General features: G+C 39.2%; 1 protein-coding gene across 1 annotated transcript; it reads right to left on the bottom strand.

Moving 5' to 3' along the window:
• Window positions 1–479: 479 nt before the first annotated feature.
• Window positions 480–14,033, bottom strand: LOC139147493 (ganglioside-induced differentiation-associated protein 1-like). Its single transcript, XM_070718605.1, has 5 exons — window positions 13,624–14,033; window positions 6,674–6,866; window positions 5,373–5,552; window positions 4,504–4,707; window positions 480–3,753 (listed from the first exon to the last, which is right to left on the bottom strand). Exons 1-5 carry the CDS (start codon window positions 13,672–13,674, stop codon window positions 3,467–3,469), a joined length of 915 nt encoding a protein of 304 aa, XP_070574706.1. The 5' UTR covers window positions 13,675–14,033; the 3' UTR covers window positions 480–3,466.
• Window positions 14,034–15,265: the final 1,232 nt, after the last annotated feature.

Raw genomic sequence — 15,265 nt, 5'->3', positions numbered from 1 at the left:
CATAGATACATACATACATAGACATATATATGCATAGATACATACATGCATGCATGCATGCATGCATGCATGCATACATACATACATACATACATACATGCATACATACATACATACATACATACATACATACATACATACATACATACATACATACATACACACACATACACACATACACACATACATACATACATACATACATACATACATACATACATACATACATACATACATACATACATACATACATACATACATACATACATACATACATACATACATACATACATACATACATACATACATACATACATACATACATACATACATACATACATACATACATACATACATACATACATACATACATACATACATACATACATACATACATACATACATACATACATACACATACATATATACATATGCACATAAACATAAGGTTGATTCTAAAACAATCGCCAAGTCGTAGCTTTGAAGGACATCAATCGATCGTTGCTATTGTATTTTTACTTTATTAATGTCTTACAAACTTAGGTGGCGCTTCACTAAGTTTCAACAAAATCATTTCGCTATTATGCTATTACCGACTTGTTGCTACACAATTTTACAGGTTAGGCAAACAATAGGTTATGTGTCTTACTTAGCATCGCCTTCAGGCATCAAAATCATAACGAAATTCTACAACAACTAAACTATCGAAAATATCATTTCAGTAATGTGGCGATTTCTAACATCCCCTATTTGCAACTTTAGAAACTTGCTATTTCCAATACGTGTTAAATTTGTACATAATCCCCTCATAATCCATTCATATGTAATAACCTTATTTACATATTGAATAATTAATTGTAATTGTTTTCAGGTCGAAATAGAAATTTCATGTTTTCTGTGTCCACTCTTTTAAAAAGAGAAATTAACGATCTTCAGTAACAGTACAATTGATGTTAATAAAAGTTCTCTAGCTGTGACTTTGGATGCATATTCCAGCATTTCTCTCTATTTGATAGATAAAGTTTTTATTCCAATGCCACTAATAATGTCAGAAAGATGCCCGGCATTCATATTATCAATACAGCCTGTATCAAAGTGTGAAAAATCCAATGTTGTTGTCGACAGCTGAACTCTGGTCCGGGCTAGAATTCATACTGTTAACAATGAAATTGGATATCGTATACAATGCGCCGTATTTGAAAGGCAAATACTTGGTATTTGAACAACAAACCTTTCGGAGAAACAGAAGAACAGAAGAAGAAAACGAGTGCATGTACTTCTTTTAAAGAACAACAAATAATGAAAATATATACAAAACGTTACAGCTACTGTCCCTTTATAATTCCCTTTCTTAGTAATGCTTATCTGTATTTGGTGGGTATGGTATACCTTCAAATTTCATAGAAAAATTTCTGATCTTCAAACTAAAATATAACTTGCCGACTACTCTTAAATACCGAACGTCTTTCACGTGAACTCCGACTCCGGGAAAAAAAATGCGGTTCACAGTGAGTTACCGTATTAATACGGGCACTGCCGCACGGTAAACTTGCAAAAAAAGTTAACCCGAAATTGTTGTAGATGTTATAATTAAAGTTATTATGCAACCAAATACGGTTTAGCCTCGTTATCGACTCTACAAACAAAATATAGCATCACTATGACTTCGTTAAATTCTAGTCACGACAATGTAAATATCCAACACCTCTGAACAATAAAAAATTAACCTAAACTATAGAAATATTGCAGCATTTAATACGTCAACAAAACTAGCAAAATTAGTAAAAATATCTTAATATTATTCAAAAGAAACAGTTGGCACAGAAGTAGGGGAACATGAATGTACATGTATCTTGCTTGCTCAGAGATTTTTTCACGATACGTACATGATGGAATAAAGCATGCGCAGTTTCACACTTAAGGTAGAACGCGCCTCGGGGACAGACATTTGGACTCTCAAATTTCTACAGTGCTTTTCTAATCTACAACTTTTGGGGGGCGGCTCATTTTAAAGCTCTTGGAGAAAGGAAATTATCACTGTCTTACTTTCACGAAAATCCGAAATTTTATTTTCTTCATCGAGTTAACATGGGGATGGCGGCCATTTTGAATTTCAAATATCGCAAAATGTTGGGTAATTTGTTTCGCTAGTTCCAACCTTTGCACGGTGACCCCCAATTTTTATTATTGATTTGGTAAGAGAATGGTTGAAAGTTTCATTGAGGAAAGTTTGAGCAAAAGTTTAAGTCTTTCAATTTCGAGGCACGTACTACCTTTAGAAACAAAGCTAATATGTTCACGCATTGAATTTCTGACAAGTTTGGGAATGTCCACTCTGATTTACATAACAGCAACTGCTACACCCCCCTACCCCGAGCCATACATGGGGTAGCCTCAATATATTGTTTTCTACTTGTGATAACAATCTATGCATTCTAAGTTACTTAAGGAGATATCAAACCCCCGTATTTAATCTTATTTCATTGGATTTCAGATGATTTTTCGATCACAGAAACTTTATGATCTATTCCTTGAAATGAAGATATTCCATTTGCGTCATAACTTCTACTTGTGTCGTTTGTATGCGAAGCAATGACTTTACATTAACAAATTTCAAACACAAATACAGTTTCAACGCCATTGTATCGGGCCAGGCATTAGTCTGGGTCGGATGTTGCGCCTACTGATTGAGACTTAAAGCTATACAGTCACCTGTAATCTAAAATATGCCCATATATGGTCAAAGGGGCATTCTTTGGTATTCAAAATGCCCAATTGAGGGCGCTGTTTTTAAAAAGTGGCCAACCGCTTAAAATCTGTGATTGGTTAGATTTCCCTCTCCATGGTAACTCTGGCAAAATTGGAACAGGTGACAGTATACCTTTAATATAACTTTTGCAAACGTTGACTTGCGTAAATGTTTCGTAGTTTATAGTATGGTTCACTTTCACATATAAAAGAAATCTGAGAAGTACTATAATCTTTTTCATCAGCCTTTCCACTAGATGTTCTCTGTACAAAAGTTCAACTTATTTTCAGGGTCACGTGGCGGATTAAAAAAACAATTGCATGACAAGAGAAACTCCTTAATTTTGGGGGTTGAAGAGAACATGCGTGGGTATTACGTAATGAATGATGACCTAGAATATATAGCATGAGTAATTACATACAATATCTTCTGTTTTCCTTTTCTGAAAGGTTGCCCTTGAACATGTGTTATTATGCGTGCTGTGAAGGCACAAGGTCGAATAATTATTTCTTGGTCGCATTTTGCAGGTTTTCAAGCTTTCGTTTAGGGTTTAGAGGGAACTGATATCGAAGGCAGTCGAGTTTCTCCGTCATGCGTTTGTTTTGTTGCAAAGCCTCCACGAGGAAATAATGAAAGCGTTCATACAGAGTAGATATGCATGAAATTAGATGGATAGTTTGTATGACGATGAAGAGGGTATAAAGTCATTTTTGGGAGCTAAATTATCGTACATGGGTATTCTCCACAACACGGCTGGCCTTGACCTTTGACCTCTGGCTGGACTACGCGCATCTTCATCACGTAGGCGCCGTCGTCAAGCGCCGGAGCCGTTTGCACGAAGGAAGACTGGGTTCTTCCTTTCAAGAAGTATTCAGCCACCAGAGGTCGCTGCTCGTTCCCCCAGAACGTATCGTCGAGTCCCAGGTCGTACAGCGCCCGCAGCGTGGTCGAGAAGTAGATGTCAGCTGCCGTGAAAGTTTCACCACAGAGCCACGTCATTTTACCTGTAACCAAGGACAGACATAAAATGCCATGAGTTCAGGTGTTATCAAACACAGTGAGCGACCAACAGTAAAAAAAAACGCAGACAACCACAGACTTTATAGTCAACTATTACTGGGGTGTTAACGTTTAGGTACCTTTGATAAACTTCTTTGTTTGCCGTCCGGGGGCGGGTAGATTTTCACGCAAAACGAAGAAAAATAAACACCATAAAATACTTCTTTCCTTATGTAGGATGCGCCTCAGGGAGGGATAATCGGACTCCCAAACATTACAATATATTTTTGTCTACCACTTGTAGGTGCTTATTTTGAAGCTCACGGTGTAAATTTTCACCGGCTTATACGGTGGAAATCGAAAAATTGTACTGATTATTTACCATAGAGTTAACACAGCGATGTCAGTCATTTTTAATTTCAAGTGTCGGTAAATATCAGGTATTTTGTTCCTCGTGTATTAGCTTGGCGACCCCTTACATATATTCTTGATTTCGAAAGGGAATAATTCAAAGTTTTCCTGAGGAAAGTTTGAGCTAGAATTTATGTCTCTCAATTTTTTCAGGTGCGAACTTCCTTGAAACGAAAACTATACATGTATCTATCATGCAGAGCATTTTCATGACTGATACATTTCCTAAGTTATCTAAGCGTACCTACATCATTACTTTCACATCTATTTTCTTATAGTCTCTTTCTTTACTGCAAGTATGCTTTCTTCTTATTTGAAGGTCAAACTTTATTTTTTAAGCAAACCTTTGGCATCTTTGTTCCTCTTCAGTTCCATTTCCAATTTTGTCATCACATCGGTGCTGAGCGGGAGAGCGACGCCGAGGGTTTCGTCGTCCGGCGACAGGCGAATTTTCTCGGCCTTCTCTCTGATGTCGTCGTATGTGGTCTTCAGCTCAGGGTACCTCTCCGCCATCTTTTCGCAGAGCTCTGGCGCCTTGTCTTGGAATCCTGTAGGATTCATTGAAAAAGAGTTTCTCCCATGACTCTGTGCGGTTACAACGCACGCGGAAGTGCTGCAAGGACTATTACTTAGTCGCGCACAAGTTAGAGAAAAGATCATTTTCTCACTCAGTACAAAATCTCGCGAGACTTTGATTAACAAGATATCAGCCCGTTGCCAACCATCTGACTACACGAAAGATATTTGTTACACTCTGTAATAAATATATTTTAAGTTACTTGAACTTTTGTGATACCCTGTAACTATTCCCATGATGAGCCATTATGTACATATATAATACAGTCCTGTGTTTTGAGCTTAATATGCCTTAAGAAAGGGAAAATGGCTTTGACTTATGATGATAATTTCATACTTTTCGGTTCTATAAAACGGGTGTACATTCTTTCTTCTTCCCCTTAGGTATGTGTAAATACTCTTATTTGTTTTACAAATGCAACACCGTCTTCAATAAAATCATGACGTTGCAGATAAGAGTTGCGTTGACAAGTTGAATATCAACTATTTCGACTTGAATTTTGGGAGCTGAAGATAATAGAACGTAAATACTGAAGTATACATTAAAAGTTAGCGCTGATTGAGCTTCCAACGTGGTCACGCAAGCTCTCGCTAAGTCTCGCGCATTTCAGCAAATGATCTCTTACAGTTTCGTTACCTTTCATCAGATCACGATAATACGATGTTGGATAGCTGTTCTTCAACTTGTACTCGTCAAATCCGGGGAGTTCAGGTATGGCCAAGGCCAACGTGTTAATGTCTATCTTCTCGGCGATCCGGATGAAATATTCGCACATTTTGCCTTCCTCGGTGGAGGCGTCGGGGAACAGTCGTGATTCTGCGAGTGAGTGTAAACAAAACGAGTCATTGACTCCGAAGGGGACCAGTCTATGGCAAGAGGGGAATGCCTTATATCGAAAACGCAGGCAGAATCACGCACTGGCAATGAATTGAAACCAACACTGTCGAATACTTAAAACATCTTTGTGATGAAGGTTTCATCAAACAGTTCAACCTGTTGGGCTCACACCCGACATATGTTGCCGGTCACCTAGCAACTAAAACAACATTCTGCATTATGAATTTTTAGTATTGGCGTTGTAAATGAACATATCAGGCGTACTCTTTTAGATTTAGCGCTCTTCATAAATTGCGATAAATGTATATAATTACGATGTTGTTCTAAGCTCTGTACTCACGGGATCTCATTGTCTTGGACGCTAGCCAAATTGGTCATGATGGACCAGCAGATGTAGCGATGACGGCGTTTCGATATGTCTGCTCTATTATTGCTATTTTATTAGTTTTGCCAATACCAGTGAATTTTGTGACGTCATCACACACATTATTACTTATTAGGTATCTGATTATACAGTATTGTTGCCAAGATGTTTTCTACATCAACAAAATTCACTAGACTTGTTAAAACTATGAAATAATGAAAATAATGTACATTCTTCCGGCTCATAATGGACTCAGGCAAACTTTGCACAACATGATGTACTAGGCTTTGCCTCGGACATTATGTGGTGCAAAGTTTGCTATGTCCATTATGGGCCAGGAAAGGCACATTATTGCTGAAATTTTTGTGGCTCTCGTTTCCCGTTTTTCCTCAATGAAGAGGGACACCAGCAAGGAACGAGCAAAAATGGAGGCGGCGCCATCACTGATTAGAGTCTGCTGTACACTGCATCATAGTTTCTGTCTTGTCATGTCTCGACACAATTCTTTTCACCGTACATTATCAGGAATGGATGAGACAAAATAAGTAATATATGGAAAGCATAATACTAGTCATTCCAAGGTTTCCATCATGGTGGGAGAATATTCCTATTCACTTCATTGTATGTTCTTTTATGCGAGTGAAGTGAAACTTCATCAGTCTTTTTATACATCTATTGCGATTGCGCGGACAGACCTAAAAATTAATATGAAAACTATTCATGGAAAGCGGCTTACTTCCGACGAACGCATCGTCAAGGTAGCGAATGATGTCATCAGGGTCGGTCAGTATCTTGTCGCCGTGACGCAGTGTAGGTACTTTGGTGTCAGGGTTGATCTTCACGAACCAGTCTGACAGGTTCTCTAGGGCCGCAACGTCCATGCATCGCTGCTTGTATCGGATACCTTTCTCATACAGGGCGACACGTACCTGCAGAATTTCAATGTACGGTATCTTGTTTATTCATGGTGCGTGTATCCCCTGCAGTCTGCGCTAAATTTGGTAACCTATTTCATCCCTGACCCTGTCCCGACCTCAATCGTCTACTGTCATACACCTAGACCCATCAATAACATTCCAAGATATAGACAGTCAGTATCCCCGCGAATATTTTAAATTACTATAATTTCTTGTGTCTCACAATCCAAAATAATATTGTAAAAAGTAAACAGGGCAATTTCAGCCACAATTCTGCCCTCAGCGATGGCAACCAACCATTATATACCGCAATACTGTACAATTTCCACTTAAATGGACTTGTTTGCGTTAACGTGTCTGCCAAAGTATAAACATTATCGCAGTGGCCTTTCCATCTCATTCTAGTGTGCAACGTAAACAAGATCTCCGACCCACTTTTCTTGTGAGTTCTCTGGCGATCGAGTGACGCTTCTGCAAACACGAGTAAAACATATTGGCGGCAGTACTTGATATAGAGTATCGGAAGAGACAACACCGAAAGGTGCGATTAGCGCTCTGTAATCACGTGATTTTGATAGAGCCCATTGTGTGAGTGCATTGCAGGGTCTATCGTCAGCGGAACGCCCATCCCTATTTTGGGGGTTTTTTTTAAGTGTACGTTACGTTAGCCTGTAAAACATTTACATGTTTGGCTCGTGCGAGGTTTGACGATGAAATGTTTTCCCACTTCTGATAGTGAAATGGATGCTATGGTTCTCACGACCTTGATCCTTGGGCAAGTTTCTAGAAAAAATGTATTTATATGATACTGTACAGGCGTTATTCATATTTATACACTTCGTGGTGAACTCCCGAGAAACCAGGTTTGACCGCTTAAATTTAACTCATTTTGACTGATGAATAAATCAACCCGCAACTTTTAGATTATTTTTGATTAGTTTATATTGCAGGAGGCTTTTCAATACAGTGTCAAGGCCACAATCCCCTGGAAATCATGGTCACTTTAATTACTTTTATCACAGCCCTGTCACACATTTCCTGTCTGACCGGCCGTGACAAGAAATTTTCCAGCCCTTCAACTTGACCGGACATAAATCTGTCAGCATCATCTTCTGCACAGGTTTATCTTCCATGTCAAAAAGTTGGTTATTCAAAGACTGATTCAGCCGCGAACAATGACTTCGTGAAGTTTCGCATATCTATTGAAGCATTATCGTGAAAGAGCCACTGATACGGATATTATCTTGAAAAAATCTGTAATCAGCTTTGGTGCGGCCTAAATCAAAACAACGTTCGAACCAAAGACAAATTACAAAATATTCACCTTTGTTTGAAATTCAAAATAACTGCCAACCCTATGATTACTCAATACAGTAAAATAATTTTTTCGATTTTCACCAAATAGTCAGTGAAAACTTAAATTACTCCATAAGCTTCAAAATGAGCTCCATAAAGTAGTGGACCAACACGTATCGTAAAAGTTTAAGAATCTGAATAGCTGTCCTCGAGTCATTTCACCCAAAAATGCGGTTCTTTGGTTATTATATCTTTAGTTTCACATGAAGAATAGATTGACTACCGACGTTGACAGTCGCATCTCCAGTGAGTTCAAAGCGGCAGAAATGCATAAAATGATGAACATGAGAAAATAAGAGAAAGAGAGCGCCTTGATGAGTGAACTTCGTGATTTTTTTTCGAAATTTAATACGTTTTACCGCAGTTCTTCAGCCTCCCTCTTCACTGAACACGGGAGAAAGTGGAGCGATCCCTGCAGCAGTTGCGAATACAACAATGGACAATTGGATGCCTTACTACATTATGGCGAGGGAATGAACACCAGTTCGCTACTTGCGAAGTATGCAACGCGACCTGGCTGACCTCAGCCCGCATGTAGAAAACAAAGAGCCGTCTGTTTCCCTGCAAACTTAAGTATTTTAAAAATTTGGGTCGCGTTTTGGCCGCTTTGATATCGACGTTCTCTCTTGGGGCGTGAATATAGTAAAGAGGACTAGATCACAATATACTGACCTTGACAATTAACGATTGCATTGTACTTGTCCCGAGGGCTGTTGGTTTTTTTTAGCTGTTACTCCTTGCTATCAATAATAATCTGACTGTGTGGTTATTAGATACCAAAATGCGAAGTTTTACTAGTGATAATATTTTGCCACGAATAAATATCAGAAATTGCATTGTACAGGTAAATTATTGAAAATGGGCGAAAATCAAATTGTAAGCTTTAGACAAGTATTTATCACGTTTCTATGCCTTTATGGCGTAGAGTGTGGAACTGAGATCACTTTGATTCTCATTAGAATAAAAACACAACGTTTGTTCAGTGATACCTACCCCGCTACCTGCCAGCAAGTATATTGCCAGGTGTCGCTGTACTCTGCGAACGCCTATACGAAGGTCAGTGCCGGTACAATGGAAGCATTGTGAAAATGAGGTGCCGTATGTACACATAAAGATGCTTTGTTCCATCTTGAATTTAGGACATTAAAGTGTCCAGTAAAAGTGGCTAGCTATACTCATCTGCCCCGTGTGTCTACCTCGTAGTAATCTTTGTCAACAATCGTAGTTGTCGTCTTGATCATAAGCATAGTCATCGTGGTCGTTGTCGTCATCATCATCATCATCATCATCATCATCATCATCATCATCATCATCATCTCATCATTATCATCATCATCATCATCATCATCATCTTCATCATCACTGTCGTCATCGTCATTGTCATCTACAGCACCATTACCAATTTACCAGAGTCGATAGCTTTTCCCCATGCAAAGAAACAGGAACTATCCCCCACTTAACAGTCCGACTCACGTGGACATCGTGCACTTCCAAGAGAATATTTAGTATTGCACTACAGATTATAGTATGTTTTTTTTACAATTGAATTCAGATCATTTACTCAGTTGCGTAAAATTTCGTAACGCCTAACAGTCATTCAAAACTCACACAAAAACAGTATAGTCAATTTGTAATCCGAGCATTGATCGAAACGGAAAGTTGCGCGTGATCTTTCACACAATTAATATTCAGGATATCAATGCATATACACGCGCGTACGTGTCTTGTATGTTTTGAAAATGACTTACATATTGTCATGTGTTTTAACTATGATCTATGTAACACAGTGTTTCGTTCCAAATGATTGGAGGGAAACAACCTATTTAAGAAACGTATGTCTCCTCCGCACTAATTTTCTAATTTTAATAAATTACAGCAAACTCTCTAACTTTTCTCACATCGTCATGTTGAGTCGATGAAACTGTTTTCAATTAAATCTGACGCTGTGGTGGGCCGAGAACTTGACCCGACACGTGAAGAAATGAATTTGTTAAGATTTGAAAACCCGTTGAATTTCAAAGTCTGTTGGTTCGACGTGTCGGTATTTCAAAAAATGGGCGTCAACGCTTAAAGCTGAAGTGTTTGAATTCAAAAATAACTGTGACCCGCAGGGGGATCTTTCAACTCAGAGTTTCGACCAACCAAAGTTTCCGCAACAGCAAAACGGTTTCCAAAAGAGAAGATTTGACAGGAGAGGTACAGCATCTCACCAAATATAAACTAATTTAATTAAATTTTTTTTCATACAATTTTTTGCTTGTTTTCGTATTGTATACTTTTACAAAATAGGTAGATATTGGAAGATACAAATCGGAGCTCTAAAGAGGAAGTGTCTAAATATTGACAATTTTTAAAACATAATTGACACGAAAAAGCTATGGCATTGTTGTGGAGCAGGACGATTGAAGGCTGTTGTTATTCGAACGTTTATTCAAATTTCCCTTCCCTCAGACTTGGATACAGGCCGCCGCTGCCTCGAACTCTGCAAAAGGTCAGCATTTTAGCAAAATACGGGTACCAGACAAAAAAGCCTGCAGGGTTGTCCTCAGTGTACACCTGATTAGTATGGGTTGGTCTTCAGTGCACGTTTGGTGTGGTCAGGGTTAATCACTCTCCTGCCCCAAACTTTCTTTAGACCAAATTTGCATATTTTTCGAATCTGGTGACTTTATGAAATGGCATTAAACGGATAAACCATTGACAGTTGTCAAGTAGAGAAAGGTTTTTTCGGGTAGTCAACATTTTGATTTAAATTTTACTCGGAGCGTACTCTCTCCCTAGATATCCTTTAAAAAAAGTGTCATCTTGTTTATCACTTCAATGTATTTTTTCTGGTTGAAAAGACATAATTCTGATGAGATTACGTAAAAATTTTTCAACATAGACCTGTAAAGTGTACATTTGTTACGTACAACGTTAAAGCAACAGGTGTATCATATTTAAGGTATGTCCAACAGCATGATAGGTATTCGCCGTCTGTGATGTGACGGTTTTAAGATACGCTTAACTTGACCAACAAACACCAAAACAGTGCCCTTGTGACCGAGTCAAGTGACAATACACACTGAGAGTCATATTTCCTTGCACGATGACCACGAAATTCAAGCATGGAAATGTCTGACACCATTGGGAATGATTTTTTGAGTTTTATTTGGTCTCTGCCGTGGAAAAAAAACCCCAAAAGATAAGAATCTAAATAAAACCCACTGTTTATCGTCTGTTTATCGAATGTGCTGTATGGGATACAACAAACATAATCGCTTCTAATTATAGTTTGTTGAAAGAGTTTACTCCGCGCGATACGATGACGGCTCCGTACACGTAGCGAACGGAGTACAATTATTTTAGAATTGCGATAAAATATAATGGTGGGTGTTGGGTTACATCAACAAGGTGTGTGCGCGAACGGTATAAACTTAACGAATTTCAACGGGTTTCTCAGTTTGGAAGAGATCTGAGATGGTTCCATATAATTTGCTAAGCAAGGAAAATTGTCAGTATATTAGAAGTTGGTCGGTTGGACTAAGTTCAGTTCACTGAAGCCGACAATTTCCCTCCATCACGTGCGGCTGAGGTCGAGAAAACATATTTAAGGGATTCGATTACCTATCGTTACCTGAGCCAAGGGTTCTGTATCAATCAGTTAGCATTCTGCAGTAACTATTTTAGACATAACAAGTGAATCCCTATGACAAAGTGCGAAAATATGCTACCTTGATAAAAATGTTGGTTCATGGTGTACGAAGCACCTATTCTAACATTTAACAACAAAATGTTTCATTTTAGATCGTTTGCTCCGCAGTACACGCAAATATATCATATATTTGTCATTTGAGGTGCAGCCTAGGCGATTGCTTTCAATGGTGTACTTTTACAAATATTGATCGAGTATAGAATTTAAATATATTACCAGGATAGCACAAGTTATATTGTGACATGGTATGCTTTCATCGTTTGACCAGTTTTGCCTGTAAACGATTACAATATGTATTTGAAGTGGCCGTTCACATAGATGAACGGAATTTATCGTAGTGACAGTATATTGTCCGGCTTCACCCAACGCGCGAATGCAAATTTCCCATTCGTTACACTCTACGTACTAAATTACTTTTAGAGATGGAAGATGTCCCATCATCATCTGATGGGGTGGAGTTCGGTTGTTATTAAAAAAAACTATAAATAGCAGATATTCTCACAAAATTGTAGCTATTACAATGATCCCAAAATATCATACTCGCGTTGAAAAAAAATTCAAATCGACACCAGTGAACCCTGGGATTGCATACGTATAGGTGTTCATTTGTCAAACAAGTAGAAGAGGCTGAAGCACTTGGATCATGTCACTATTTCGAAATTAAACAAAGTGTTTCCTCTTCAATGCAATTTGCGGGTTTTGAAAAATCGTTCTCAAATGCCAATATCGTCTTTCGGTTACCATCGACAACTCGGGTAACCAGCAAATGAAATCGGTGACAGCGAAACAGCGTGTCTAGTCTTGTATTGTTTCCACACACATAAATTGTACTTGTCGGGGACGTGTTGTGTATAAAAAAATGGACAGGAAATTACGTTAGCTTAAACAAATGATCAGGCACGTCCCCGAAAGTCAGAGAATAGACGAACCATTTAAATGACAAATGCTCGTCGACTCAAAAGGTAAAACATCAGGAAAAAAAACACAAAAATAGAGAACAATCGACGCACTGATGAATATTTTATACATAATGCCCCTGCTGCTTAATACTCGTTAAAAGTCACTGACCCAAGGAGGACTCGCTGCACCCCAGTTTTAGACTGCGCAACGATTGTTTTTGGCCAACGATCGGTTCCTTCAGAAGGCTTAACGTGCCGATGTCTGTGGGCAAACGAGGCCATATCGGGTTGCTGGGTCTCTCCACGAAGACTTGTATACATATACTTCATGCGGGCAATCTTATTGACCGATTCTAGAATTTCTGCGTGTACTATAAACTCCCTTGCACCGTGGACTAATAGGCGGAATGAAATGCATCGCCAAGAGATTGGGGGAGCTCGAGCGTCTACGGTTATCACGAACTCGGCGGCACAACAGACCCAACGGCACAAGTGCTGAACGCAGAACCCGTCAACGTTTGATCACTTCCCTTTCAGCTTACATGTAAGCATTCTGCTTGGAACTTTGAATGTAGAGACGAAGGACTTAAAGTCTATTGTTGTTACGGCTGCATTTAAATTAACTTTCTAAAAAGCTGCATAGAGAGACCATGTGTTAGCGTATATGTTTTCCAGATAGTGCTCAGATGAATACAGTCGTGTGTGCGTACGGCGAAAGGCATAAAGGGTGGGCGTGGCCCGACGGCACCTCGTAGGACCTAGCAGTTGTAAAGAGCCCCTGACGGCGTTTAAAACAAGTAAAAAATGTCTACCGACTTACCCTGTGACAGTGTAGGGATTTCTCCGAATAGTAAAGAATCGGGTCAGACATTCTGCTGTTTTGTATCTCTGATCAGACGACACGCTCTTCCTCCGCCGAAGTTCTGTTATTTCACACAGCGCAAAAGTTCAGCGTCTCTCTCGCTCTTTCTGTCTCTCTCAGTAACTCTGTGCCAGCACCTATTCCTTAATAGGTGGATGCCTGTCGGCGAGGGGTCAAACGTCTCTACTCGGGCTGACCCTGAAATTGTGGGGCCCCCGGTGACAGTCAGTGGAGGAAAGATGCCAGCTAACAACTAAAAACACTATTATATGTGCGAATCACGAGGTTGCAGGTGTCAAAATAGCTACTGGGACAGGAAGCGGTTGTCTTGAAAGCTTGCTTGCAGCAAGCCAGTAAATCCTCAGTGTACAGGAAAAGGTCAGAGGTTATGATCATAAAAACAGGGGATCAAGTGTTAATGACGTGGTAACTGGTGAGTGTTCCATTCGACTAGACGAACAATGGCAACGTTTATCTCATGCCATTTCTGTACATAATTTTGGGTGACATTTTTGAAAACGTTTGAAAAATCGAGATACCTTTAAAGAGGAAACCGCTTTAAGGTAGCGCTTCGAAATAGAGAGACTTGAACTTTTGCTCAAACTTTCCTCAACGAAACTTTAAATGTATATTCTCTTTCCTTTTAAGAATAAAAGTCGGGGCCATGGTTCAAATTTTTGAAACAGATCAACTTAAATTTGCTGATAATTTCTAATCAAAAATGGACGCCATTCTCGTGTTAACTGTTTGGGGAAAAATTAAATTTTCGATTTTCACAAAAATGAGCCGGTGAATATTTTACCTACTCCGTGAGATTCAAAATGAGCCCCTAAAGTGCATGGTGGACACAAAATAGCATAAGTAGAGTTTGAGAGTCCGAAATGTTTTACTCAACTCATTTTCATCGCAAAACTGAACCTTTCATGAAATTGGTATCGCCGTCAGAGGGCCAGGGACGATTGAGATTCTCGCTGGACCTTTTACAACACGTGGTTTTTACTGATCACGTTGATGTAAGACTCGGAACAGTTATTGTTCGTTTTACACTGGACAGCAAAAATACCTCCTAATCCGTCCCAACTTTTAAATAGTATGAAAGGAGGGCAGGTCCTCACAACTGGCAGAGTATGTAAATTTTAGGCAACTAAAAAGTCTATATAGTGATTCGCCAGCCTTTAGTAAATAATTGTGTCAGCCGAGCCATCGGTGAAGAAAACTCTTTGAAAGTGATAGGTAAAACCAAGGTTGTTTCGGGCACGGCCCTTCATCATCTTCATCAGCAATTGAAAATCAAGGAGAATGCGATAAAGGAATACATGGTACAGTACAAAAACGGTTGCCTACGTTGTAGAACACCTTCGTACCGTCAATACAAATCAAATAATCTACCCGGTAGACATACATTTCTGTACGCCCCCTCATGAGGGTACGACGTCCGGCATGAGGGTTAGTCTTTGATGTGACAGATAATGTTTCCCGCATTTTGATTGGTCCTTATATCCCTTTCACCCTGCAATGTACCTAGGTATATTTAGGTCATATTCTCCTTTTTTTAGTAGCTGGCGAATGGATGTGCCCAAAACGTCCACGGTTTTGTGTT

Source organism: Ptychodera flava, chromosome 13, assembly GCF_041260155.1.
Source record: "Ptychodera flava strain L36383 chromosome 13, AS_Pfla_20210202, whole genome shotgun sequence".
Taxonomy (NCBI): domain Eukaryota; kingdom Metazoa; phylum Hemichordata; class Enteropneusta; family Ptychoderidae; genus Ptychodera; species Ptychodera flava.
Note: the sequence above shows the minus strand (reverse complement) of the source record. Positions and strands in the feature narration are given on the sequence as shown.

Coding starts and splice junctions, on each gene's coding strand:
- LOC139147493 (XM_070718605.1), bottom strand. CDS start 13,674: ATGTCTGACCCGATTCTTTACTATTCGGAGAAATCCCTACACTGTCAC. Junction 6,867..13,623: donor AATCCCTACACTGTCACAGG/GTAAGTCGGTAG, acceptor GAAATTCTGCAG/GTACGTGTCGCCCTGTATGA. Junction 4,708..5,372: donor TTATCGTGATCTGATGAAAG/GTAACGAAACTG, acceptor TGAATCCTACAG/GATTCCAAGACAAGGCGCCA.